The sequence below is a fragment of the Chiloscyllium plagiosum genome, unplaced genomic scaffold, assembly GCF_037043375.1.
Source record: "Chiloscyllium plagiosum isolate Xiang-an unplaced genomic scaffold, Cpla_swu_hap1 HiC_scaffold_2, whole genome shotgun sequence".
Taxonomy (NCBI): domain Eukaryota; kingdom Metazoa; phylum Chordata; class Chondrichthyes; order Orectolobiformes; family Hemiscylliidae; genus Chiloscyllium; species Chiloscyllium plagiosum.
In genome coordinates, this window is record NW_028270140.1 from 159,881,450 (window position 1) to 159,909,021 (window position 27,572).

General features: G+C 55.1%; 1 protein-coding gene across 2 annotated transcripts in view; it reads left to right on the top strand.

The window, feature by feature from the left end:
• Positions 1–729: 729 nt before the first annotated feature.
• Positions 730–27,572, top strand: part of capslb (calcyphosine-like b) — a 39,627-nt gene continuing 12,784 nt past the window's right edge. The window contains exons 1-4 of one of the 2 annotated variants that reach the window (XM_087993881.1): positions 730–866; positions 6,559–6,736; positions 16,921–17,130; positions 22,272–22,392. In XM_087993881.1, the coding sequence (XP_087850007.1) occupies positions 730–866; positions 6,559–6,736; positions 16,921–17,130; positions 22,272–22,373 (627 nt within the window). In that variant the 3' untranslated portion in view covers positions 22,374–22,392. The remainder of the gene's footprint in view (positions 867–6,558; positions 6,737–16,920; positions 17,131–22,271; positions 22,393–27,572) is intronic. The other variant, XM_087993885.1, reaches the window with a different exon arrangement.

A 27,572-nucleotide genomic window follows, 5' to 3' on the forward strand; every position in this document is an offset into this window, starting at 1 on the left:
GAGGGGAGTGCGCGAGGGCCCGAGGGAGGGAGAGCGCGAGGGCCCGAGGGAGGGAGAGCGCGAGGGCTCGAGGGAGGGAGTGTGCGATGGACCGAGGGAGGGAGAGCGCGAGGGCACGAGGGAGGGAGAGCGCGAGGGCCTGAGGGAGGGAGTGCGCGAGGGCCTGAGGGAGGGAGAGAGCGAGGGCCCGAGGGAGGGAGAGCGCGAGGGCCTGAGGGAGGGAGTGCGCGAGGGCCTGAGGGAGGGAGAGCGCGAGGGCCTGAGGGAGGGAGAGAGCGAGGGCCCGAGGGAGGGAGAGCGCGAGGGCCTGAGGGAGGGAGAGAGCGAGGGCCCGAGGGAGGGAGAGAGCGAGGGCCCGAGGGAGGGAGAGCGCGAGGGCCTGAGGGAGGGAGAGCGCGAGGGCCTGAGGGAGGAGTGTGCGATGGACCGAGGGAGGGAGAGCGCGAGGGCCCGAGGGAGGGAGAGCGCGAGGGCCCGAGGGAGGGAGAGCGCGAGGGCCTGAGGGAGGGAGAGCGCGAGGGCTCGAGGGAGGGAGTGTGCGATGGACCGAGGGAGGGAGAGCGCGAGGGCCCGAGGGAGGGAGAGCGCGAGGGCCTGAGGGAGGGAGAGCGCGAGGGCCTGAGGGAGGGAGAGAGCGAGGCTCTGATGTTTTCTCTGACCCTTTGTGCAGGGAGTACAGTGAGTGAAAGGCTGTGAGGTGGCTGCAGGTTAATCGAGGAGCAGAGTGAGATGGCAGGAACAGCAAGACACGACCGGGAGATGGCGGTGAATGCCAAGAAGCAGCTGTTACAGAGCACAGACCCCGTGGAGAAACTCCGGCTGCAGTGTCTGTCCCGGGGATCCGCTGGGATCAAAGGTCTTGGCAGGTACAGGCACCCAGCTAGACTGGCATCTGCCCACTCCCTGCCCACTCCCTGCCCCCCTCCCTGCCCCTCCCTGTCCCCCTCCCTGCCCCCTCCCTGCCCCCTCCCTGCCCCCCTCCCTGCCCCCTCCCTGCCCCCTCCCTGTCCCCCTCACTGCCCCCTCCCTGCCCCCTCCCTTTCCCCCATCACTGCCCCCCTCACTGTCCCCCCCCTCACTGTCCCCCCCTCACTGTCTCCCCCCTCACTGTCTCCCCCTCACTGTCTCCCCCCTCACTGTCCCCCCCCTCACTGTCCCCCCCCTCACTGCCCCCCCTCACTGTCCCCCCTCACTGTCCCCCCCTCAATGCCCCCCCTTCCCTGCCCCCCTCCCTGCTCCCCTCACTGCCCCCCATCCCTGCCCCCCCCTCACTGCCCCCCCTCACTGCCCCCCCTCACTGCCCCCCCTCACTGCCCCCCCTCACTGCCCCCCTCACTGCCCCCCCTCACTGCCCCCCCTCACTGCCCCCCCACACTGCCCTCCCACACTGCCCCCCTCACTGCCCCCCCACTGCCCCCCCCTCACTGTCCCCCCTCCCTGCCCCCCCTCACTGTCCCCCCTCCCTGTCCCCCTCCCTGTCCCCCTCCCTGTCCCCCTCATTGCCCCCCTCATTGCCCCCCTTCCCTGCCCCCCTCCCTGCTCCCCTCCCTGCTCCCCTCACTGCCCCCCATCCCTGCCCCCCCCTCACTGCCCCCCCTCACTGCCCCCCCTCACTGCCCCCCCTCACTGCCCCCCCACACTGCCCTCCCACACTGCCCCCCTCACTGCCCCCCCACTGCCCCCCCTCACTGTCCCCCCTCCCTGCCCCCCCTCACTGTCCCCCCTCCCTGTCCCCCCTCATTGCCCCCCTCATTGCCCCCCTCACTGCCCCCCCTCACTGCCCCCCTCACTGCCCCCCCTCACTGCCCCCCTCACTGCCCCCCCTCACTGCCCTCCCACACTGCCCCCCCCTCACTGCCCCCCCCTCACTGCCCCCCCTCACTGCCCCCCTCACTGCCCCCCCTCACTGCCCTCCCACACTGCCCCCCCTTCACTGCCCCCCCCCTCACTGTCCCCCCCTCACTGTCCCCCTCACTGGCCCCCTCACTGCCCCCCTCACTGCCCCCCCTCACTGCCCCCCTCACTGCCCCCCTCACTGCCCCCCCTCACTGCCCCCCTCACTGCCCCCCCTCACTGCCCCCCTCACTGCCCCCCCTCACTGCCCCCCCCACTGCCCCCCCTCACTGTCCCCCCTCACTGTCCCCCCTCCCTGCCCCCGTCCCTGCCCCCCCTCACTGTCCCCCCTCCCTGCCCCCGTCCCTGCCCTCCTCCCTGCCCCCTCCCTGTCCCCATCCCTGTCCCCATCCCTGTCCCCTCCCTGTCCCCCTCCCTGTCCCCCTCCCTGTCCCCCTCCCTGTCCCCCTCCCTGTCCCCCTCCCTGTCCCCCTCCCTGTCTCCCTCCCTGTCCCCCTCATTGCCCCCCTCATTGCCCCCTTCACTGCCCCCCCTCACTGCCCCCCCTCACTGCCCTCCCACACTGCCCCCCCCTCACTGCCCCCCCCTCACTGCCCCCCCTCACTGCCCCCCCTCACTGCCCCCCCCTCACTGTCCCCCCCTCACTGGCCCCCTCACTGCCCCCTTCACTGCCCCCCCTCACTGTCCCCCCTCACTGTCCCCCCTCACTCGCCCCCTCACTGCCCCCCTCACTGCCCCCCCTCACTGTCCCCCCCTCACTGCCCCCCTCACTGCCCCCCTCACTGCCCCCCCTCACTGTCCCCCCTCACTGCCCCCCCCTCACTGCCCCCCCCTCACTGCCCCCCTCACTGCCCCCCCTCACTGCCCCCCCCTCACTGTCCCCCCCTCACTGTCCCCCCCTCACTGCCCCCTCACTGCCCCCCCTGACTGCCCCCCCTGACTGCCCCCCCTCACTGCCCCCCCTCACTGCCCCCCCTCACTGTCCCCCCTCACTGTCCCCCCTCCCTGCCCCCGTCCCTGTCCCCCTCCCTGTCCCCCTCCCTGTCCCCTCCCTGTCCCCCTCCCTGTCCCCCTCCCTGTCCCCTCCCTGTCCCCCTCCCTGTCCCCCTCCCTGTCCCCCTCCCTGTCCCCCTCCCTGTCCCCCTCCCTGTCCCCCTCCCTGTCTCCCTCCCTGTCCCCCTCCCTGTCTCCCTCCCTGTCCCCCTCATTGCCCCCCTCATTGCCCCCCTCACTGCCCCCCCTCACTGTCCCCCTCACTGCCACCCCTCCCTGCCTCCCTCCCTCCGCCCCTCTTTGCTCCCTGTCCCTGCCCCCTCTCCCTGCCTCCTCTCCCTGCCCCCCCCACTACCCCCTCCCTGCCCCCCCACTACTCCCTCCCTGCCCCCTTCCCTGCCCCCTTCCCTGCCCCCTTCCCTGCCCCCTTCCCTGCCCCCCCCCTCCCTGCCCCCCTCCCTGTCCCTCTCCCTGCCCCCTCTCCCTGCCCCCTCTCCCTGCCCCCTCTCCCTGCCCCCACTCCCTGCCCCCTCTCCCTATCCCCCTCACTGCCCCCTCCCTGCCCCCTGTCCCTGCCCCCCTCCCTGCCCCCTCTCCCTGCCCCCTCTCCCTGCCCCCTCTCCCTGCCCCCTCTCCCTATCCCCCTCACTGCCCCCTCCCTGCCCCCTGTCCCTGCCCCCCTCACTGCTGCCTCCCTGCCCCCCCTCTCTGCCCCCCTCCCTGACCCCCTCACTATGCCCATCACTACACTACACCCCTCACTGCCCCCCTCCCTGCCTCACTCACAGGCCCCTCCCTGCCCCCCCTCACTGCCCCCCTCACTGCCCCCTTTCCCTGCCCCCTTTCCCTGCCCCTTCTCCCTGCCCCTTCACTGCCCCCCTCCCTGCCCCCTCACTGCCACCTCACCCCTCTGCCCCCCTCACTGCCCCCCTCACCCCCCACCCTCCTCCCAGCCCCCCTCCCAGCCCCCCTCTCTGCCCCCCTCACTGCCCCCCTCCCTGCCCCTTCACTGCCCCCTCACTGCCCCCCTCCCCCACCCACCCCCCCTCATTGCCCCCTCCCTGTCCCCCTCACTGCCCCCTCACCTGCCCGCCCCCTCACTGCCTCCCTCACCCCCCCCCGCCCCCCCTCACTGCCCTCCTCACTGCCCCCTCACCCTGCCGCCCTACTGCCCCCCTCCCTGCTGCCCAACTGCCCCCTCACTGCCCCCCTCCCTGCCCTATCGGTTATACCATGGCGATCTGCCTGTTCAGTCTTCGCTGCCTGGCAGTTTCGAAGCTGCCATTATTTGCCCCTATGAAGTGAGGGCAGTTTACCTCCTTTCTGTGGGATGGGGATGGGGGGGGGGGGCAGCAGGTTAGTTGGGTCCTTTCACTGACTGCCCCATGATTTGAGGTGGCACTATCTCGCCTGCTTGGAGAACGTGATCACTGCTGATGCTGGAGATGGGAGTGCTGAGTGTACTGCTGGAAAAGCCCAGCCTGTCGATCAGGCAGGATCCCAGCCTGCTGCTGACCGGTGACACTCTGAGCAAAGCTCACTGCCGGTACCTTCCAGGCTCAGACAATCGTGGGGATTATACACTGTCACCTGTCTCAGGGCTGTTGGACAGGCTCACTGTGTAAGCCTGTTTCCTGTGGATCTGCAGATAGAGTTGACATAGTAACTTTTCCCTGTCATTTATTCACTTCCCTTTGGAAATCCTCTTCACGTCTCCTTCCACCAGCCTCAGACCCCAGTCCCAAATATCTCAATGAATTTCTCTTTAAAAAGGATTTCCTTTGATTATTTTCATAATGACCTTACAGAGTCATAGAGCTGTACAGCACAGAAACATATCCTTCAGTCCAACTCGTCCATGCCAACCAGATATCCTAAACTGAACCCATCTCATTTCATAGAATTCCTACAGTATGCAAGCAGGTCATTCGGCCGATCGAGTCCACACTGACCTTGCAAAGAGCATCCCACCCAGATGCACCCTTCCTTCCCTATCCCTGTAACCCTGCATTTCCCATGGCTAACCCACCTAGCCTGCATGTCCCTTGACACCCAGGGCAATTTAGCATAGCCAATCCACCCTAACCTGCACATCTTTGGATTGTGGGAGGAAACCTACACAGACACGGGGAGAATGTGCAAACTCCACACAGACAGTCACCCCAGGCTGGAATCGAACCTGGGTCCCTGGCGCTGGGAGGAAGCAGTGCTAACCACTGAGCCACTCTGACACCGTTTGCCAGCACCCGGCCCATATCCCTCCAAACCCTTCCTATTCATATACCCATCCAGATGCCTTTTAAATTATACCTGCCTCCACCACTTCCTCTGCAACAGTTTCTCCAACAAGCTGATGATGTGCACACTGCCACTGAGTGTCGTGGTGGGGATGGCGGTGGGGAAGAGTGGTTGTTAGAGTTGCTGAACAGGCCAGTCTGGTCATTTGCTATTTCCTCGTTTACGGGATGGGGGTGTTGCTGGCTGGGTCGGTGGTTATTATCATCCTGAGCTGTTAAGAATGAACCGTATTGCTGTGGGTGTGGAGTCACATATAGGCCAGACCGGGTAAGGACGGCACAATTCCTTCCCTGAACGACATTAGTGAACCAGACGGGTTTTTCCAACATTTGACAATGGTTTCATAGTCTTCATTAGATTTTTAATTCCAGATTTTCCACTCCCTGTCATAATGGGATTCGAGCCCTTGTCCCCAGAACATTAGCTGGTTCTCTGGAATGCAGCCACCAATACAATGGGCCAAAGGGCCTCTTTCCTTGTTATAAAACTCTATGACTTTGTACCTCATAGACAATGTCCCAGACCCCACCACCACCATCCCTGGATAAGTCCTATCCCACTGCCAGGACAGACCCAGCAGAGGGGGCAGCACAGTGGGATACAGTCAGGAGGGAGTTGCTCTGGGGGTCCCCAACATTAACTCCAAACCCCGTGATCTCCCACGGGCTCAGGTTAAAATGGACAAGGAAGCCTCCTGCTGATTCCCTTGGCTGATGAATCAGTGCTCCGCCATGTTGAACAACACTTGGAGGAAGCACTGAGGGTGGGGAGGACACAGAATGTACCCTTGGGGGATTTAACTGTTCGTTATCAAGTGTAGAGATTGTAATGAGGTCAGCTAGGTAGACCTCCTAAAATATGAGATCCCTGATTGTGGCTGTCAACCTGGTTGAGTCAGGGAGCCCTGGCTGACAGATACAAGCAGGAGTGTCAGAGGTTCTCTTCACTCTGAGAGCTGGATCAGTGTCCAAGGGCTCTCTGCGTGTAAATAAAGGGAGACTTAGTGACAGGATACCAGCTCCTGTGGAGTTATTTCACAAGAGTGGCTTGGCAGCAGTACTACTGATCTCATCGAGAGTGTGGTGCTGGAAAAGCACAGCAGGTCAGGCAGTATCCGAGGAGCAGGAAAATCGACGTTTCGGGCAAAAGCCCTTCACCAGCCCTTCATCCTGATGAAAGGCTTTAGACCGAAACGTCAATTTTCCTGCTCCTCGGATGCTGCCTGACCTGCTGTGCTTTTCCAGCACCACTCTCTCGACTCTGATCTTCAGCATCTGCAGTCCTCACTTTCTCCTCGTACTACTGATCACGCTGGTCAGGTCCGAAAGGACACAGCTGCTGGACTGGGTCTATGGCAGGTGGTGAGGGAAACCCAGCCTTGATTTCCTCCTTCCCAATCTGTGTGTCGTGTAGAGTATTCCGGATCATGGATGATGACAACAATCGGACACTTGACTTCAAGGAGTTTTCGAAAGGTCTGAGTGATTATGGTGTGCTTTTGGAAAAGAAGGACATTGAAGCATGTTTCAAACATTTCGACAAAGATTCAAGTGGAACCATTGACTTTGATGAGTTTCTCCTGACTCTGCGGGTAAGTGAACAATTCTAGCTCACATTCCCTCAGCAACACTGTCATGTTTGTTGCCTGCAGGAAACAGGGGACCATCAGACATTATAAAGTACATGGACCACTTCCCCTCTTTTTCCTGTCTTTTACTGAACAAGTACTTGTATTTACATAGCACCTTTGAGGAGGTAAGAGATCCCAGAGTGTCACAGGGAGTTCTACCTAAGAGTGACTGTATGCTGGCAAGGAGACTGAGCTACAGAGGGTGAGGTAGCAGTTTCAGAGCTTCATGGCAATGGTGCAGTGATGGAAATCAGGATGTTCCAAATTAAAGGAGCACAGATATTGAATCATAGAATGGATGGAGGGCATTTGGGCCAGTGTATGTGCCAGCCCTCGAAGCACATTCTAACGTTCCAATTAGGAACAGGAGGAGGCCATTCAGCCCTTCGTGACTGCTCTGCCATTCAATCAAATCAGGGTCACAGACCATAGAACATTACAGCGCAGTACTGGCCCTTCAGCCCTCGATGTGCCGGCCTGTGAAATTAATCTGATGCCCACCTAACCTACGCTGTTCCATTATTATCCATTTGTATGCCCAATGCCCATTTAAATGCCCTTAACATCGAGTCTACTACTGTTGCAGGCAGGCCGTTCCACACCCCTATTCTCTGAGTGAAGAAACTACCCCTAATATTTGTCTTAAATCTATCACCCCTCAATTTAAAGCTATGTTCCCTTGTGCTAGCCATCACCATCCGAGGAAAAAGGCTCTCCCTGTCCACCCTATCTAACCCTCTGAGTATCTTATGTGTCTCTATTAAGTCACCTCTCAACCTTCTTCTCTCTAATGAAAACAGCCTCAGTTCCCTCAGCCTTTCCTCATAAGACATTCCTTCCATCCCAGGCAACATTCCAGTAAATCTCCTCTGCACCATCTCCAGTGCATTCTTTTGACTGTGGCGACCAGAACTGCACGCAGTATTCCATCTGTGGCCCGACAAATGTTTTATAAAGTTGTAACAAGACTTCCTTGCTCCTGCATTCCATGCTGCGGCTAATGAAGCATCCCATATGCCGTCTCCCCACCCTGTCTACCTGTGCTGACACCTTCAGGGATCAATGGGCTTGTACAAGGTCTCTCTGTTCCTCAGTACTCCCTAAGAACTTAACATACATTGTGTATGTCCTTCTCTGATTAAACCTTCCAAAATATATTGCCTCACACTGATCAGGATATTAGACAGCGGCAAACAAAGAAAATGAAAAAAATACTAGACCTGCAGAAAAAAACCAACACAAACTCACACAAAATAACAACACAGACAACATAGAGGCCTGGATAAAAACTTCTCAGACCGACCCCTAACAGATCCTGAAAAAAACCGTCTTAGTAAGAGGATTAAATTACCAACTTCAGAGACATGAACAAAAAGGATTTTTTAGCAGCATTACAATTAACACTGAAAGACAACCAACTCACAGAGGAAACCCAGCAAACCATCAGACAGACAGTCGCACCAACATTAAGCAGGAAAAAGGAAGGAAACACATTCACTACACTGGAAAGGGAAGCCTAGAAAGGCTCTAGAAAGACAAAAACATTGTAATCCTATCTGCAGAAAAAGGACGCTTGACGGTCATTATAAATCAAAGACACTACATTGAGAAAGCGAAAGCACTACTTGCAGATACCAACACTTACCAACAGGTGGTGATAGACCCGACCCCACAACTAGAGAACCGAATCACAGCCCTACTCAAAAAACTTCATAAATCTGGAAAACTAAACAAGACAGACTTGCAAAAAATGAAATCAGATGGATCCAAAAACCCAAAATTCACAAACCAGGAGCCCCCCTCAGACCATTAGTCTTGCCACCTGGAAGACCAACTTACAGATTAGCCAAGGACCTACACCAAAGACTAAAACACTTAGCAGAAGACTCACACCATTCCATCCACTCCACCCAAGAATTCCTGAAGACCATCAAAGACACTAAGAAGAGGATGAAATAATGGTCTCCTTTGATGTAACAGCCCTGTTCACATCCACAACATCAACCTGGCCAAGGAAACACTGACTACACTATTAGAAGACCCAAAGACACATACACCAAACACCACCAACTTCATCAGCAAGGACAGTATTGTCAAGCTAGTGGACCTATGATTTACCACCCACTTCACCTTCAACAACAAAACCTATAGACAAACCAACGAAACACCCATGGGATCTCCGATATCAGGGTTCTTAGCAGAGGCAGTAATGCAGAGCCTTGAACAAACAGCTCTGCTAACCGTCCAACCCAAACTCTGGGTCCGCTACGTAGATGACACTGTTGTCATCACTGAACAAAACAAATTAGAGCAAGACTTCAAGACCATCAATAATACCCTTACTGGTATAAAATTCACTAAAGAGGAGGAAAACAACAACAAACTGCCAATCCTAGATGTCACAGTCGAGCGAACAGCCAATGGGGAACTTCAAACCAGCGTCTACAGGAAAACAACACATACAGACAATACTAAACTACAGAGGCAGTCATCCCAACACCCAAAAACGAAGCTGCATCAGAACATTATTTCAATGAGCCAGCACCTACTGCAGCACAGGGGAACTACGCAGAGCAGAGGAAAATCACCGATACAATGTATTCAGAAAGAATGGGTACCCAATGAACACAATCCGCCTATTTCTCAGCAACAAACCCAAAACAAGCAGACAAAACATGTCCAGAAATCCTAGCCACTTATCCTTAATCAAAGACATCTCAGAAATGACTGCCAGAGTACTCATGATAGCCCACAAACCCACCAACACACTAAAACAGCAGCTAATGAACTTGAAAGACCCTATATAGGCAACCAACAAGACTAATGTCATTTACAAAATACTGTGCAAGAACTGTAACAAACACTACATTGGACAAACAGGCAGAAAGCTAGCCACCAGGATAGGTGAACATCTACAAGCCACCAAAAGACATGACCCTCTCTCACTAGTATCCTGATACACAGATGAGGAAGGACAGCGCTTTGAGTGGGACAACACATCCATCCTAGGACAGGCCAAACAGAGACACGTACGAGAATTCCTAGAAGCATGGCATTCCAACCGGAACTCTATCAACAAACACATCGATGTGGATCCTATTTACCACTCCCTGAGAAAAAGACAGGAAATGACATCACCAAACATCCAAAGAAACCTAAACACACAAATAGAAAGCGGACCATACCACCAGTGCTTCATCTGGAGGCTCACTGATGATGTTACCCAGTATGGTGACGAAATGTCTGAAAATGAACCTTCCAGCTCAGTGAGCAACTTACATCCAAAACTTTTAACAGTCTCCCACTTTCCAAATGTAGATTTAAGGAGCTGCTCCTAGTCCATGTTTGCCAGATCCTGTCCAGTGATATTGAAATTGGTCTTCCCCTAGTTCAGACATGTCACCTCTGCACTATCCTTATCTCTGTCCATAATGGCTTTGAAACTTACAGAGTTATGGTCACTATCCCCAAAATGCTCGCCCACTGAAACTGAGCCACTTGGACCTGCTTCATTCCCCAGGAGTAGTCCCATCTCCAACGGGACTCTCGGTGGACTGGCACAAAGAGCTCTCCTGGGTGTACTTTAAAAATTCCACCCCAACTAATCCTTTCACACTAAGATGATTGCAGTTAAAGTTAGCAGAGTTGAACTCCCAAACAACTATACCCTGTTTCTCTCACACATCTCTATGATTTGTTTACATAACAGCTCCTCTGTTTCCCGCTGCCTTTAGTAAAATCCCAGCAAGTAATCAGTCCCTTTTCATTTCTAAGCTCTACCCAGATGGCCTCATTTGAAGAGCCTATAGAACATGCTCCCTCCTTCCCACGGGGATGGCCTCCTTTATCCTTTGATCCCTTTGGCCCCAAGGGCTATATCCAACTCCTTCGTGCGATTGCACAATGTTTTGCCTTTTTTTGCAGGGTATGGTGGATGCTGGTACATTGAGTAAATGTAAGGAGGAGATTGAACAAAGAGAAAGGAAGAACGAAGAAAATGTACAGCCCAGGAACAGGCCCTTCGGCCCTTCAAGCCTGAGCTGATCCAAATGTACTGTCTAAACCTGTCGGTCAATTCCTAAGCATCTGTATCCCTCTGCTCCCCACCTACTCCTGCATCTGTCCAGACGCATCTTAAATGAATCTACTGTACCTGCCTCTACCATCTCTGCTGGCAACGCGTTCCAGACACCCACCACCCTCTGTGTGAAGTACTTGCCGCGTGCATCCCCCTTAAACTTTACACCTCTCACCATGAAAGTGTGGCCTCTCGTTATTGAATCCCTCACCCTGGGAAATAGCTTATCTCTATCCACCCAGTCTATACCCTTCATGATTTTGTAAACCTCAATCAGGTCCCCCCTCAATCTCCTTTTTTCCTAGTGAAAATAAACCTAACCTATTCAACCTCTCTTCAGAGTTAGGTTTGATAAAGGTTTGATTAGTAATGATTTGAAAGGTTATAGAGGGCGAGCAAGAAAGTGGAGTTGAGGCTGGCGTGTGTTATGGACCAGACCAGACTCCCTCAAAATAAATTACAAAGTTAGCTTAGACCCTAACCTTTTCTTAATTTAAAGGTAAATGAGAGGTGCTTGTACCAAATGCAATTCAATCGGTCAAACTATTCTATGTTAAGCAAAACACAATCTATTCAAACACTAGTTAAAATACAATAAAGGAGAGAGGAGCTTGGAATAACTTAACTCTTTTAGAAGACTAAACAGAATAATAGATTATTTCACTACTAAACAGTAACTATTCCATTATAGTTCTATCCCATAAACACGCCATTGACAAAAAACAAGTTCAGAACATAGATTGTCTCACATGCAACTTCCTTTAGTAGGCAGAGAACCCCCAGCTTTTGACTATACCGAGAGAGTGACAAAAAAAAAGCTCCCATCTCTTCAAGACGCAAACAGGACCTGCTGAAAGCTAAGCCAAAAATCCCTGGTTTTGTGGGTGGGAGCTTGACCACACCCATTCAGGCTGCTTCTATTGTTCTAACGTTTTTCTAAAAAAAACTCCAAGGCCTCACAAGCTGTTTATTTTCTCATAGACTACTCAGCACCTGTCCCCAATCTCTCTCTCTCTCTCTCTCTCTCTCTCTCAAAGAAAACCAGGACAAAACACACCTGTTAAAACCACAGCAGGTGAGATCTGCTCTCCCTTATCCTCAAGCAAGGACGTCTCATCCTAGATGGTCCTATACGAGGAATCATGTTTTCTACATCAACCTGAGTTAGATCTCCTCTCATTCTGCTCAACTGCACACCATATTGGCCTAAACTGTTCAATCTCTCTTCATAAGACAAACACCTCATCTCTGGAATCAATCTCAGGAATCTTCTCTGAACTGCATCCAATAAAACTACAATCAGTTCTTCTGCATGTTCTTGTGGAACTCCACATTATAGAAAAATTGCACTATAGAAACAGTGTTTAAGGTGTTGGTGCTGTAATCACATTACAGCCAACATGCATTTTAAAAGTTCGCGGTTTAGAAACAATGTCCCCAATTCGTCAGTCGCGTTATAACAAATTCCCGTTGATGAAACGCGTGTTATACCAGAATGATCTGTACTCTTCTCAATTAAAGGGACCAAACTTGTGCACAATACTCCAGATGCGGTCTCACTAATGAGTTGTATACTGTCAGCAATACTTCCCTACTTTTATATTCTATTCCTTTTGCAATAAATACCAGAATTCCCTACGCCTTCCTTATTACCTGCTGTATGTGTATACTAGTTTTCTGTAATTCATAACCAAGTACACCCTGATCCCTCTGCACCGAAGCAGTCTGAAATTTCTCTCCATTTAGAAAACCAGTTGCCTTTCTATTCTTCTGACCAACAGATAACCTGTCATTTTTATCCCATTCACCTAACCGATCCATATTCATTTATAAATTTATTTGTTCATTGCAATTTACTTTCCTATCTATATTAGTGTTATCTATAAATTTAATTATCGTAATTTCTATCCCTGCATCAGGATCATTAATGTAGATTATAAATAGTTGGGGCCCAAAACTAAAGCCTATGATACCCACTAGTGACACCTTTCAACTAGAAAAAGACCCATTTATCCTGACTCTCCTGTTGGTTAGCCAATGCTCTATGCAGACCATTATGACACAGGGTAAACCCCTCTGCTTAATTATACCCGACACCCAGAGACATTCACCTCACACTGTAATCTGTTCAATTTCAAGAGGCAAAGAACCATGCCAGAGGTCACTATTTAAAGTAAAAATTAACAATTGTATTCTTTAAGTCCAACAGAGAATATTAAAATCAACAATTATTTACAACTCCTCTCTCTTAAACCTATATTTTGCCTCCCCACTCTATAATACTAATCCGATAAAAACCCCGATTAAGATTTTCAAAAAAATTTCAAATTTCAAACCTGTTGGGTCTTCTCTTTGTATCGTCCTCTGGAGATTTTCCTCTATTGTCTTTTCTTCAGTATTCTACCTCACGGGTCTTTCATGTGAACAGGTACCTTTCAGAGTGCAATTCAGCTAGCAGTGTATACTTGATGGTTTTCTTGGCAGTTCTCTCTCCCTAACTGTTCAAAATGTCTGGTTTTATACTCCAAAACATCAGATCATTTCATTGGTTTGATGTTGTCAAAATGCTAAATTCAAATTCAACTGGATTTTGGTATCTGGGGCATAGTTTAAACTGGCTGAATTTGAATATGTTTTTGTATCAAGGCAACTCATCTGCAGTACTGGTTTCACAGTCAAATGTTACATTTTAAAGTCTTTCAGCACACTCTGTGCCTCTCTAAGTCCGTGCCAGCTTCCAGTCTCTCTTAAAGGTACAGTACATACCTACACCTTCATAACAAAACGAATAAATTACTCCAAATCTTATGTGATCCTACCTTACGTATTAACCTTTTGTGTGGTATCTTATCAGATGGTGTCTGGAAGTCTAGATATACCACATTAACAGGATCCCCATTATCCACCTTTGCTTGTTACATCTTCAAAAGAACTCTAGAAAATTAATCAAACCTGATCTACCCTTCATAACTCTGATGGATTGCATTATGACTTTCTGTTGTCCTTTCTATTGTTCTTTTGGGGTGGCACGGTGGCTCAGTGGTTAGCACTGCGGCCTCACAGCACCAGGGTCCCAGGTTCGATTACAGCCTCGGGTGATTGTCTGTGTGGAGTTTGCACATTCTCCCCGTGTCTGCGTGGGTTTCCTCCCACAATCCAAAGATGTGCAGATCAGGTGAATTGGCCATGATAAGTTGCCCGTAGTGTTAGGTGCATTAGTCAGAGGGAAATGGGTCTGGGTGGGTTACTCTTCGGCGGGTCGGTGGGGACTAATTGGGCTGGAGGGCCTGTTTCCACACTGCAGGGAATCTAATCTGTCATTAATTCCTTAGTAATGAATTCTAACAATTTTCCAATCACTCATGTTAAAATAACTGGTCTGTAGCTTCCTACCTTCTGCCTCCCTCCCTTTTGAATAACAGCATTATATTAGCAATCTTCTAATCCACAGGAAGCTTTCCTGCATGCAGGAAATTTTGAAACTTTATAACCAATGATCCACTATTTCTGCTGCACCTTCCTGTCAAATCTAAGGATGGAGGTTATCGCGTCCCAGAGACTTGTCTGCCTTTAATCTCAGTAGTTTGCTCAGTAGGTTTCCCTGAGGAAGATGATAACCCTGGCATTACCTGTTACTATAGGGTTGGTACTAGTGTCCTACACTGTGAAAGCTGAAGTGCACTGATTTAGTGACTGCACCATTTCTGTATTCTCCACTGTCACCCTCCCAGTCTCATCCCCCAAGGGACCAGCATTCACTTTAACTATCCCTTTGCTACGTGTATATATAGAAGTTTATGCTCTCCAGTTTTTATCTGGTTATAGTTTTCTGTCAGAATTTATATTTGCTGTTTTAATCATTTTTTGTAGCCCTTTGTTGACCTTTAGTTTCCCAATCTTTCAGCCTGTCGCTGGACCTGTGCAATCTGATACCCCTTAGGTCCTCACCCTGAACAACTTCTCTTTCCAATCCTCCCACTTCCTCCAAACCAAAGGAGTAGCCATGGGCACCCGCATGGGCCCCAGCTATGCCTGCCTCTTCGTAGGGTATGTGGAACAGTCCATCTTCCGCAACTACATTGGCCCCACCCCCCACCTTTTCCTCCGCTACATCGATAACTGTATCGGCGCCGCCTCGTGCTCCCACGAGGAAGTTGAACAGTTCATCCACTTCACCAACACCTTCCACCCCGACCTCAAATTCACCTGGACCGTATCAGACTCCTCCCTCCCCTTCCTCGACCTTTCTATTTCTATCTCAGGCGACCGAATCAACATGGACATCTACTACAAACCGACCGACTCCCACAGCTACCTGGACTACACCTCCTCCCACCCTGCCCCCTGTAAAAACGCCATCCCATTCTCCCAATTCCTTTGTCTCCGCCGCATCTGCTCCCAGGAGGACCAGTTCCAAAACGTACAACCCAGATGGCCTCCTTCTTCAAGGACCGCAATTTCCCCCCGACGTGGTCAACGATGCCCTCCACCGCATCTCTTCCACTTCCCGCTCCTCCGCCCTTGAGCCCCGCCCCAACCAACCGCCACCAGGACAGAACCCCACTGGTCCTCACCTACCACCCCACCAATCTCCATGGACAGCGCATCATCCGCCGTCATTTCCGCCACCTCCAAACGGACCCCACCACCAAGGATATATTTCCCTCCCCTCCCCTATCAGCATTCTGTAAAGACCACTCCCTCCGTGACTCCCTCGTCAGATCCACACCCCCCACCAACCCAACCTCCACTCCCGGCACCTTCCCCTGCAACCGCAGGAGGTGCAAGACTTGTGCCGACACCTCCCCCCTCACCTCCCTCCAAGGCCCCAAAGGAAACTTCCATATCCGCCACAGATTCACCTGCACCTCCACACACATCATCTATTGCATCCTCTGCACCCGATGTGGCCTCCTCTGTATTGGGGAGACAGGCCGCCTACTTGCGGAGCGTTTCAGAGAACACCTCTGGGACACCCGGACCAACCAACCCAACTACCCTGTGGCTCAACACTTCAACTCCCCCTCCCACTCCACCAAGGACATGCAGGTCTTTGGACTCCTCCATCGCCAGACCACAACAACACGACGGTTGGAGGAAGAGCTCCTCATCTTCCGCCTAGGAATTCTCCAACCACAAGGGATGAACTCGGATTTCACCAGTTTCCTCATTTCCCCTCCCCCCACCTTGTCTCAGTCAAATCCATCGAATTCAGCACCGCCTTCTTAACCTGCAATCTTCTTCCCGACCTCTCCGCCCCCACCCCAGTCTGACCTATCACCCTCACCTTGACCTCTTTCCACCTATCACATTTCCGACTCCTCTCCCCCAAGTCCCTCCTCCCTACCTTTTATCTTAGCCTGCTGGACAAACTTTCCTCATTCCTGAAGAAGGGCTTATGCCCGAAACGTCGATTCTCCTGTTCCCTGGATGCTGCCTGAGCTGCTGCGCTTCTCCAGCAACACATTTTCACCCCTTAGGTCTTGTCTTTGTTATCCTTAACTCCCTTGCTTAATCACGGATCATTCCCCTCTCCCCTCCCCCTTTCAATCTTTCTGCCTCTCTGTAATATGTTTTAGCTTAGAGAAACTGGGTATCTCCTTTAACATCTGCCACTGTTCATCAACTGTCCTTCCTTTAGTTAGTCTGCCCAGTCCACTCAGGTCAGATCTGTGTAATTACCTTTAATTCTGGAACACCGGTGTGGGACTCCAGTCTCTCACCCTCAAGCTGAATTTGAAATTCCAGCAGGCTGTGATCACTCTTCCTGACAGGATCCTTTACAATGAGACCATTAATTAATCCCACCTCATTACATCATACCAAATCCAGAACTTCCCATGTTGGGGAATATACTGCTGCAACAAACAATCTCCAATAAGTTAGAGAGGTGGGACTGCTCTCTGCTGAGATCTACTGAGAAGGTGCAAGAAAGTGCATCCACCCTGGGGTTTGAGGACAGTCATCCTGATTGGTTTCCTGGTCAGATGTTCACACTGTATCAGACACCGTGAGGTGAATACACCGGTTTTCCCAACTCCCGTTCACTATCTTTCTGCTTCCACAGCCTCCCATGTCGAATGCAAGGAAAGAAGTCATTCAACAAGCCTTTCGTAAACTGGACAAGACAGGAGATGGTGTGATAACGATTGAGGATCTGCGCGGTGTGTACAATGCCAAACATCATCCCAAGTATCAGAACGGGGAGTGGACGGAGGAACAGGTCTTCAAGATTTTCTTGGATAATTTTGACTCGCCTGACGATAAGGATGGAATTGTGAGTGAGAGAGGGGGAGGGCTGGTCCCTCAATAGCCAGAACCCTCTTTTCAGGGATTACAGCCTGTGATGTCTTACTGGGCTTGGTCTCTGGTTTACTGCGCATGCTCCTATCCGTCTGATAGCGACTCATTGTTACTCTTCCCCAGCCGCCTCCTCATTTCCTGGACAGTGACAGTCAGGGCACATTTTCACAATCCCGTGGGGGTGGCTTTTGTTTTGTCAGCTTGCCCTTAATATTTTGATTGGGGTCAGTTAGTTACATTGGCTGGACTGTGATGCAGAGTGATGCCAGCCGTGTGCGTTCACTTCGCACACCAGCTGAGGTTACCATGAAGGACTGTCCTTCTCGACCTTTCCCCTTGCGTGAGGCACGGTGACCCTCAGGTTAAACCCCCAGCAGTCACCTCTCAGCAGTCCTCGGCACCATGAAGATCTGAAGTCTCCAGACAAACAAATCCCCTTCTGTATTTTACCAGATGGTGAATGTTGGTGTTGCACATGGGAGTGTCATTATTCACTGAGTGGAGGTGATTGACAGTCAAAACATGCCCCTACTGAAGGGAAATGGAACTACAGTGTGACATGTTTACATGGAAAGTTACCATTATACATTAACACAGACATGAAGAGCAGGGACATTAACACAGAAACCTGGCTCTTATCATTGCTTCAGCTTCTGGTGCTTTCATGGAGGAAAAAGATCAGAATTGAGGGAAATGAGGAGGGGGCGCGGGGCTGAGGGACACGGGGGTGGGACTGAGGGACATGGGGGCGGGACTGAGTGCCATAGGGCAGGGACTGAGGGACACGGGCGTGGGGACTGAGGGACACGGGGGTGGGACTGAGGGACATGGGGCGGGGACTGAGGGACATGGGGCGTGGACTGAGGGACATGGGGCGTGGACTGAGGGATATGGGGTGGGGCTGAAGGACAATGGGCGGGGACTGAGGGACACGGGCGTGGGGACTGAGGGACACGGGGATGGGGCTGAGGGACATGGGGCGGGGACTGAGTGACATGGGCGTGGGGACTGAGGGACACGGGGATGGGACTGAGGGACACGGGGGCGAGGACTGAGGGACACGGGGATGGGGACTGAGGGACACAGGGCGGGGACTGAGGGGCACGGGGCGGGGACTGAGGGACACAGGGCGGGGACTGAGGGGCAGGGGGCGGGGACTGAGGGGCACGGGGCGGGGACTGAGGGGCAGGGGGCGGGGACTGAGGGACACAGGGGCGGGGACTGAGGGACACAGGGCGGGGACTGAGGGGCAGGGGGCGGGGACTGAGGGACACGGGGCGGGGACTGAGGGGCAGGGGGCGGGGACTGAGGGACACGGGGCGGGGACTGAGGGGCAGAGGGCGGGGACTGGGGGACACGGGGCGGGGACTGAGGGGCAGGGGGCGGGGACTGAGGGACACGGGGCGGGGACTGAGGGGCAGGGGGCGGGGACTGAGGGACATGGGGCGGGGACTGAGGGGCAGGGGGCGGGGACTGAGGGACACGGGGCGGGGACTGAGGGACACGGGGCGGGGACTGAGGGGCAGAGGGCGGGGACTGGGGGACACGGGGCGGGGACTGAGGGGCAGGGGGCGGGGACTGAGGGACACGGGGCGGGGACTGAGGGGCAGGGGGCGGGGACTGAGGGACACGGGGCGGGGACTGGGGCAGGGGGCGGGGACTGAGGGACACGGGGCGGGGACTGAGGGGCAGGGGGCGGGGACTGAGGGGCAGGGGGCGGGGACTGAGGGACACGGGGCGGGGACTGAGGGGCAGGGGGCGGGGACTGAGGGACACGGGGCGGGGACTGTGGGGCAGGGGGCGGGGACTGAGGGACACGGGGCGGGGACTGAGGGGCAGAGGGCGGGGACTGAGGGACACGGGGCGGGGACTGAGGGACACGGGGCGGGGACTGAGGGGCAGGGGGCGGGGACTGAGGGGCAGGGACTGAGGGACACGGGGCGGGGACTGAGGGGCAGGGGGCGGGGACTGAGGGACACGGGGAGGGGACTGAGGGGCAGGGGGCGGGGACTGAGGGGCAGGGGGCGGGGACTGAGGGACACGGGGAGGGGACTGAGGGGCAGGGGGCGGGGACTGAGGGACACGGGGCGGGGACTGAGGGGCAGGGGGCGGGGACTGAGGGACACGGGGCGGGGACTGAGGGGCAGGGGGCGGGGACTGAGGGACACGGGGCGGGGACTGAGGGGCAGAGGGCGGGGACTGAGGGGCAGGGACTGAGGGACACGGGGCGGGGACTGAGGGGCACGGGGCGGGGACTGAGGGGCAGGGGGCGGGGACTGAGGGACACAGGGCGGGGACTGAGGGGCACGGGGCGGGGACTGAGGGACACGGGGCGGGGACTGAGGGGCAGGGGGCGGGGACTGAGGGGCAGGGGGCGGGGACTGAGGGACACGGGGAGGGGACTGAGGGACACGGGGAGGGGACTGAGGGGCAGGGGGCGGGGACTGAGGGACACGGGGCGGGGACTGAGGGGCAGGGGGCGGGGACTGAGGGACACGGGGCGGGGACTGAGGGGCAGGGGGCGGGGACTGAGGGACACGGGGCGGGGACTGAGTGGCAGGGGGCGGGGACTGAGGGACACGGGGCGGGGTCTGAGGGACACGGGGGCGGGGACTGAGGGGCAGGGGGCGGGGACTGAGGGACACGGGGCGGGGACTGAGGGGCAGGGGGCGGGGACTGAGGGACACGGGGCGGGGACTGAGTGGCAGGGGGCGGGGACTGAGGGACACGGGGCGGGGTCTGAGGGACACGGGGGCGGGGACTGAGGGACACGGGGGCGGGGACTGAGGGATACGGGCAGGGGGTGAGGCTGAGGGACATGGGGGCGGGGACTGAGGGATACGGGGAGGGGGTGGGGCTGAGGGACATGGGGGTGGGGCTGGGATATGGGGGTGAGGCTGTGGGATACCATAAGACCATAAGACATAGGAGTGGAAGTAAGGCCATTCGGCCCATCGAGTCCACTCCGCCATTCAATCATGGCTGATGTGCATTTCAGCTCCACTTACCAGCGTTCTCCCCGCAGCCCTTAATTCCTCTAGACAACAAGAATCTATCAATCTCGGCCTTGAAGACATTTAGCGTCCCGGCTTCCACTGCACTCCGTGGCAATGAATTCCACAGGCCCACCACTCTCTGGCTGAAGAAATGTCTCCGCATTTCTGTTCTGAAATGACCCCCTCTAATTCTAAGGCTGTGTCCACGGGTCCTAGTCTCCTCGTTTAACTGAAACAATTTCCTAGCATCCACCTTTTCCAAGCCATGTATTATATTGTACGTCTCTATTAAGTCTCCCCTTAATCTTCTAAACTCCAAAGAGTACAATCCCAGGATCCTCAGCCATTCCTCATATGTTAGACCTACCATTCCAGGGATCATCCGTGTGAATCTCCGCTGGACACGTTCCAGTGCCAGTATGTCCTTCCTGAGGTGTGGGGCCCAAAACTGGACACAGTACTCCAAATGGGGCCGAACCAGAGTTTTATAAAGTCTCAGTAGCACCACAGTGCTTTTATATTCCAACCCTCTTGAGATAATTGACAACATTGCATTCGCTTTCTTAATCACGGACTCAATCTGCATGTTTACCTTTAGAGAATCCTGGACTAGCACTCCCAGATCCCTCTGTACTTTGGCTTTATGAATTTTCTCACCATTTAGAAAGTAGTCTATGCTTTTATTCTTTTTGCCAAAGTGCAAGACCTCGCACTTGCTCACGTTAAATTCCATCAGCCATTTCCTGGACCACTCTCCCAACCTGTCTAGATCCTTCTGTAGCCTCCCCACTTCCTCAGTACTACCTGCCTGTCCACGTAACTTTGTATCATCGGCAAACTTCGCTAGAATGCCCCCAGTCCCTTCATCCAGATCATTAATATATAATGGGAACAGCTGTGGCCCCAGCACCGAACCCTGCGGGACACCGCTTGTCACCGGCTGCCATTCTGAAAAAGAACCTCTTATCCCAACTCTCTGCCTTCTGTCAGACAGCCAATCCTCAATCCATCCCAGCAGCTCACCTCGAACACCATGGGCCCTCACCTTGCTCAGCAGCCTCCTGTGTGGCACCTTATCAAAGGCCTTTTGGAAGTCTAGGTAGACCACATCCACTGGGTTTCCCCGGTCTAACCTACTTGTCACCTCTTCAAAAAATTCCAACAGGTTTGTCAGGCAAGGGGAGGGGGTGGGGCTGAGGGATATGGGGGTGGTGTTGTGGGAGATGGAGGGGGTGGGGCTGTGGGATACGGGGAGGGGGTGGGGCTGTGGGATACGGGGAGGAGGTGGGGCTGTGGGATACGGGGAGGGGGTGGGGCTGTGAGATACGGGGAGGGGGTGGGGCTGTGAGATACGGGGAGGGGGTGGGGCTGAGGGATACGGGGAGGGGGTGGGGCTGTGAGATACGGGGAGGGGGTGGGGCTGTGGGATACGGGGAGGAGGTGGGGCTGTGGGATACGGGGAGGGGTGGGGCTGTGGGATACGGGGAGGGGGTGGGGCTGAGGGATACGGTGTGGGGGATGGGGCTGAGGGATACGTTGTGGGGGATGGGGCTGAGGGATACGTTGTGGGGGTGGGGCTGTGGGATACGGTGTGGGGGTGGGGCTGAGGGATACGGTGTGGGGGATGGGGCTGAGGGATACGGTGTGGGGGATGGGGCTGAGGGATACGTTGTGGGGGTGGGGCTGTGGGATACGGGGAGGGGGTGGGGCTGTGGGATACGGGGAGGGGGTGGGTCTGAGGGATACGGGGAGGGGGTGGGGCTGTGAGATACGGGGAGGGGGTGGGGCTGTGGGATATGAGTACAGGAAAGGGACTGGGGATATGGGGGGATATGGAGAACGTTGATACCCTTTCCTTGCATTAGTGTGTTGTTCAGAAACGACAGCGGAAATGTGATCGGGGACACCTGATCCACTGTAATCTCGGCAGCACGAGGGATCAATGGGCGAGTGGGGGTAAAGGGACTGAGTAGCCTCCCTGTGATGCTGGTGTATCGGGTTGATCCACTGGGTGTGGGATGCAGGCTGCAATCTGCTGCCTTTTTCAGGTCAGGATTGAAACGCGGTTGCTGACAGGTTGAGAGTTGCTGCTGGTAAGTTGTGTTTGGTGTGACTGTAGGTGACGATGGAGGAATTTATAAATTACTACGCAGGTGTCAGTGCCTCTATAGACACAGATGTCTACTTCATTATCATGATGAAAAACGCCTGGAAATTGTGAGGCTACCGTGTCGCTGGTGGTAAACAACTACTCCCTCACTCATACAAACCAGATCCAATCACCGCAATCAAAATGCACTCTGGGAAAAATACCCAGCTCTGAATTTAACAGCCCTCCCCACACAGTCAGTGGGGGTCTCAGACAGTGGTGGTTTCAGACAGACAGACAGACAGTGGGGGTCTCAGACAGACAGACAGTAGAGGTCTCAGACAGACAGTGGGGGTCTCAGACAGACAGCAGGGGTCTCAGACAGATAGACAGTGGGGGTCACAGACAGACAGCGGGGGTCTCAGACAGACAGTGGAGATCTCGGACAGACAGATTGTGGGGGTCTCAGACAGACAGTGGGGGTTTCGGACAGACAGTGGGGGTCTCGGACAGACAGTGGGGGTCTCAGACAGACAGACAGTGGGGGTCTCCGACAAACAGTGGGGGTCTCAGACAGACAGTGGGGTCTCAGACAGACAGCGGGGGACTCAGACAGATAGACAGTGGGGTCACAGACAGACAGTGGGGATCTCGGACAGACAGATTGTGGGGGTCTCACAGACAGTGGGGGTTTCGGACAGACAGTGGGGGTCTCGGACAGACAGTGGGAGTCTCAGACAGACAGACAGACAGTGGGGGTCTCAGACAGACAGTGGGGGTCTCAGACAGACAGACAGTGAGGGTGTCAGACAGACAATGGGGGTCTTAGACAGATTGTGGAGGTCTCAGACAGACAGACAGTGGGGGTCTCCGACAGACAGACAGTGAGGGTCTCAGACAGACAGATAGTGAGGGTCTCAGACAGACAGTGGGGGTCTCTGCCAGACAGACAGTGGGGGTCTCAGACAGACAGACAGAGAGTGGGGGTCTCAGGCAGATAGAGAGTGGGGGTCTCAGGCAGATAGAGAGTGGGGGTCACAGACAGACAGTGGGGGTCTCAATCAGACGGACAGTGGGGGTCTCCGACAGACAGACAGTGGGGGTCTCTGACAGACACTGAGGGTCTCAGTCAAACAAACTGTGAGGGTCTCAGACAGACAGACTGGGGGTCTCAGACAGACAGAGAGTGGGGGTCTCAGATAGACAGACAGTGAGGGTCTCAGACAGACAGTGGGGGTCTCAGACAGACAGACAGAGAGTGGGGGTCTCAGACAGACAGACAGTGGGGGTCTCCGACAGACAGACAGTGGGGGTCTCTGACAGACAGTGGGGGTCTCAGACAGATGGACAGTGGGGGTCACAGAAAGACGGACAGTGGGGGTCTCCGACAGACAGATAGTGAGGGTCTCAGACAGAGGGGCAAACAGTGGGGGTCTCCGACAGACAGACAGTGGGGGTCTCTGACAGACAGTGGGGGTCTCAGACAGATGGACAGTGGGGGTCACAGAAAGACGGACAGTGGGGGTCTCCGACAGACAGATAGTGAGGGTCTCAGACAGAGGGGCAAACAGTGGGGGTCTCCGACAGACAGACAGTGGGGGTCTCTGACAGACAGTGGGGGTCTCCGACAGACAGATAGTGGGGGTCTCTGACAGACAGTGGGGGTCTCAGACAGACAGACAGTGGGGGTCTCCGATAGACAGTGAGGGTCTCAGACAGAGGGACAAATAGTGGGGGTCTCCGACAGACAGACAGTGGGGGTCTCTGACAGACAGTGGGGATCTCAGACAGACAGACAGTGGGGGTCTCCGACAGGCAGTGAGGGTCTCAGACAGAGGGACAAATAGTGGGGGTCTCCGACAGACAGACAGTGGGGGTCTCTGACAGACAGTGGGGGTCTCAGACAGATAGACATTGGGGGTAACAGACAGACAGTGGGGGTCTCTGACAGACAGATAGTGGGGGTCTCAGACAGACAGACTGGGGGGGGGGTCTCAGACAGACAGACTGGGGGGGGTCTCAGACAGACAGACAGTGGGGGTCTCCGACAGACAGAGAGTGGGGGTCTCAGACAGACAGACTGGGGGGGGTCTCAGACAGACAGACAGTGGGGGTCTCCGACAGACAGAGAGTGGGGGTCTCAGACAGACAGAGAGTGGGTGTCTCAGACAGACAGACAGTGGGGGTCTCCGACAGACAGAGAGTGGGGGTCTCAGACAGACAGAGAGTGGGTGTCTCAGACAGATAGACAGTGGGGGTAACAGACAGACAGTGGGGGTCTCCGATAGACAGACAGTGGGGGTCTCAGACAGACAGACTGGGGGGGTCTCAGACAGACAGAGAGTGGGGGTCTCAGACAGACAGTGGGGGTCTCAGACAGACAGAGAGTGGGGGTCTCAGACAGATAGACAGTGGGGGTCTCCGACAGACAGTGGGGGTCTCCGACAGACAGTGGGGGTCTCAGACAGACAGACAGTGAGGGTCTCAGACAGACATTGGGGGTCTCCAACAGACAGACAGACAGTGGGGTTTCCGACAGACAGACAGTGGGGGTCTCGGACAGACCGTGGGGTCTCAGACAGACAGACAATGGGGGTCTCAGACAGACAGACAATGGGGGTCTCAGACAGACAGATTGTGGGGGTCTCAGACAGACAGACAGACAGTGGGGGTCTCCGACAGACAGACAGCGAGAGTCTCAGACAGACGGACAGTGGGGATCTCAGACAGACAGACGGTGGGGGTCTCAGACCGACAGAGGGTCTCAGACAGAGAATGGGGGTCTCAGACAGTCAGACTGTGGGGGTCTCAGACAGACAGACAGAGGGTCTCAGACAGAGAGTGGGCGTCTCAGACAGACAGTGAGGGTCTCAGACAGGCAGACAGTGAGGGTCTCAGACAATGGGGGTCTCGGACAGACAGTATGGATCTCAGACAGACAGATTGTGGGGGTCTCAGACAGACAGACAGGCAGTGGGGATCTCCAACAGACAGACAGTGGGGGTCTCAGAGAGACAGACAGTGGGGGTCTCTGACAGACCGACACTGGGGGTCTCGGACAGACAGTGGGGGTCTCAGAAAGACAGACAGAGAGTGGGGGTCTCACAGATAGACAGTGGTGGTCACAGACAGACAGTGGGGTCTCAGACAGACGGACAGTGGGGGTCTCCGACAGACAGACAATGAGGGTCTCAGACAGACAGACTGGGGGTCTCAGACAGACAGAGAGTGGGGGTCTCAGACAGACGGACAGTGGGGATCTCAGACAGACAGTGGGGGTCTCAGACAGTCAGACTGTGGGGGTCTCAGACAGACAGAGAGTGGAGGTCTCAGACAGACAGAGAATAGGGGTCTCAGATAGACAAACAGTGGGGGTTTCGGACAGACAGTGGTGGTCTCAGACAGACAGACAGTGGGGGTTTCGGACAGACAGTGGTGGTCTCAGACAGACAGACAGTGGGGGTTTCGGACAGACAGTGGTGGTCTCAGACAGACAGACAGTGGGGGTTTCGGACAGACAGTGGGGGTCTCAGACAGACAGACAGTGGGGGTCTCAGACAGACAGACAGTGGGGGTTTCGCCAGACAGTGGGGGTCTCAGACAGACAGACAGTGGGGGTTTCGGACAGACAGTGGTGGTCCCAGACAGACAGACAGTGGGGGTTTCGGACAGACAGTGGGGGTCTCTGACAGACAGAGACACTGTCTCCTGATCAGATGAGTTCCCTGAGATCGACATGCAGCTTGGCTGATTTGCTTGGCTGGAGTTGGTGTTCCCAGAATGCAGTTTGCACGTTAGCTCCACAGCATTGCTGCTGGTTTTCTGTTTGGTGTCTCGCTGTGTGGGAGTGTGCCTCTGCTGTCTGTATTTATGTTTAGACTGTCTGTGGATTTCTGTTCAACAGGTGAGTCTCTGAGAAGGTGTTGAGCTTGTGGCTGAATGCTCAGTGCAGGGTTCTCCTATCGTCTCCTCCCTGTTGTAAACTGTACAGTCTGTTCCTCATGTTACAAACGAGAGGCTGCGGCCAACACCCTGGCAACTGGAAGAGTGCTGCTTCATTTCCCTTCACCCCCTCCACCCTCGAAACCACATTCCCTCCCCATCTCTCTGTCAAACCCCCTCCACTCTCAACCCACCTCACCCACCCACAACAGCCTTTGGCTCCTCAGCCCCTTCCACCTGACTCTGTTACCCCTCAAATCTCCAATTCCTCCAACCCCTCCCCACAGCCTGTGACCTCTGCACTGTCCTTGTGCCCTTTCCCCTGAGACCCCATCCTGTAACAGCCCTTTACCCTTCCCCTGTCTTCCATCCTCACCTCAGACCTCACTTTCCCTCCAGTTTGCCAGCCCAAGCCCTCCATTATACCCAGTTCATGTTGCCCCGTGCCCCTGTACCTGTTAGTGCACCTTGGGGTTCCTCCCCATGTTGTTGAATGAGAGCTCATGTCACTGTTTGTCTCCTGCTCTCCCTCTGCTCTGTCATTTCCACTAACCCATGTGTTTCCAAATCCCCGAGGTGACAAAATTCCTTGCACAGTGTGTGATGTGTTAAATGGGCTTTGCCATCACTGCGTTCTAATCCCACTGAGCCTGACTGAAGCTGATCAGTGTGAGGCACTCAGTACAAGTCACCACCACCTGCTGAGAAATTGGCCTGAGCAGCAACCCAGCTCCAAGGTCAGACTGGGACATCGTACAGCTACACCCTGTCCCTCTGCTCCCTGGGTCAGACTGGGACATCGTGCAGCTACACCCTGTCCCTCTGCTCCCTGGGTCAGACTGGGACATCGTGCAGCTACACCCTGTCCCTCTGCTCCCTGGGTCAGACTGGGACATCGTGCAGCTACACCCTGTCTCTCTGCTCCCTGGGTCAGACTGGGACATCGTGCAGCTACACCCTGTCTCTCTGCTCCCTGGGTCAGACTGGGACATCGTGCAGCTACACCCTGTCCCTCTGCTCCCTGGGTCAGACTGGGACATCGTGCAGCTACACCCTGTCTCTCTGTTCCCTGGGTCAGACTGGGACATCGTGCAGCTACACCCTGTCCCTCTGCTCCCTGGGTCAGACTGGGACATCGTGCAGCTACACCCTGTCCCTCTGCTCCCTGGGTCAGACTGGGACATCGTGCAGCTACACCCTGTCCCTCTGCTCCCTGGGTCAGACTGGGACATCGTGCAGCTACACCCTGTCCCTCTGCTCCCTGGGTCAGACTGGGACATCGTGCAGCTACACTCTGTCTCTCTGCTCCCTGGGTCAGACTGGGACATCGTGCAGCTACACCCTGTCCCTCTGCTCCCTGGGTCAGACTGGGACATCGTGCAGCTACAC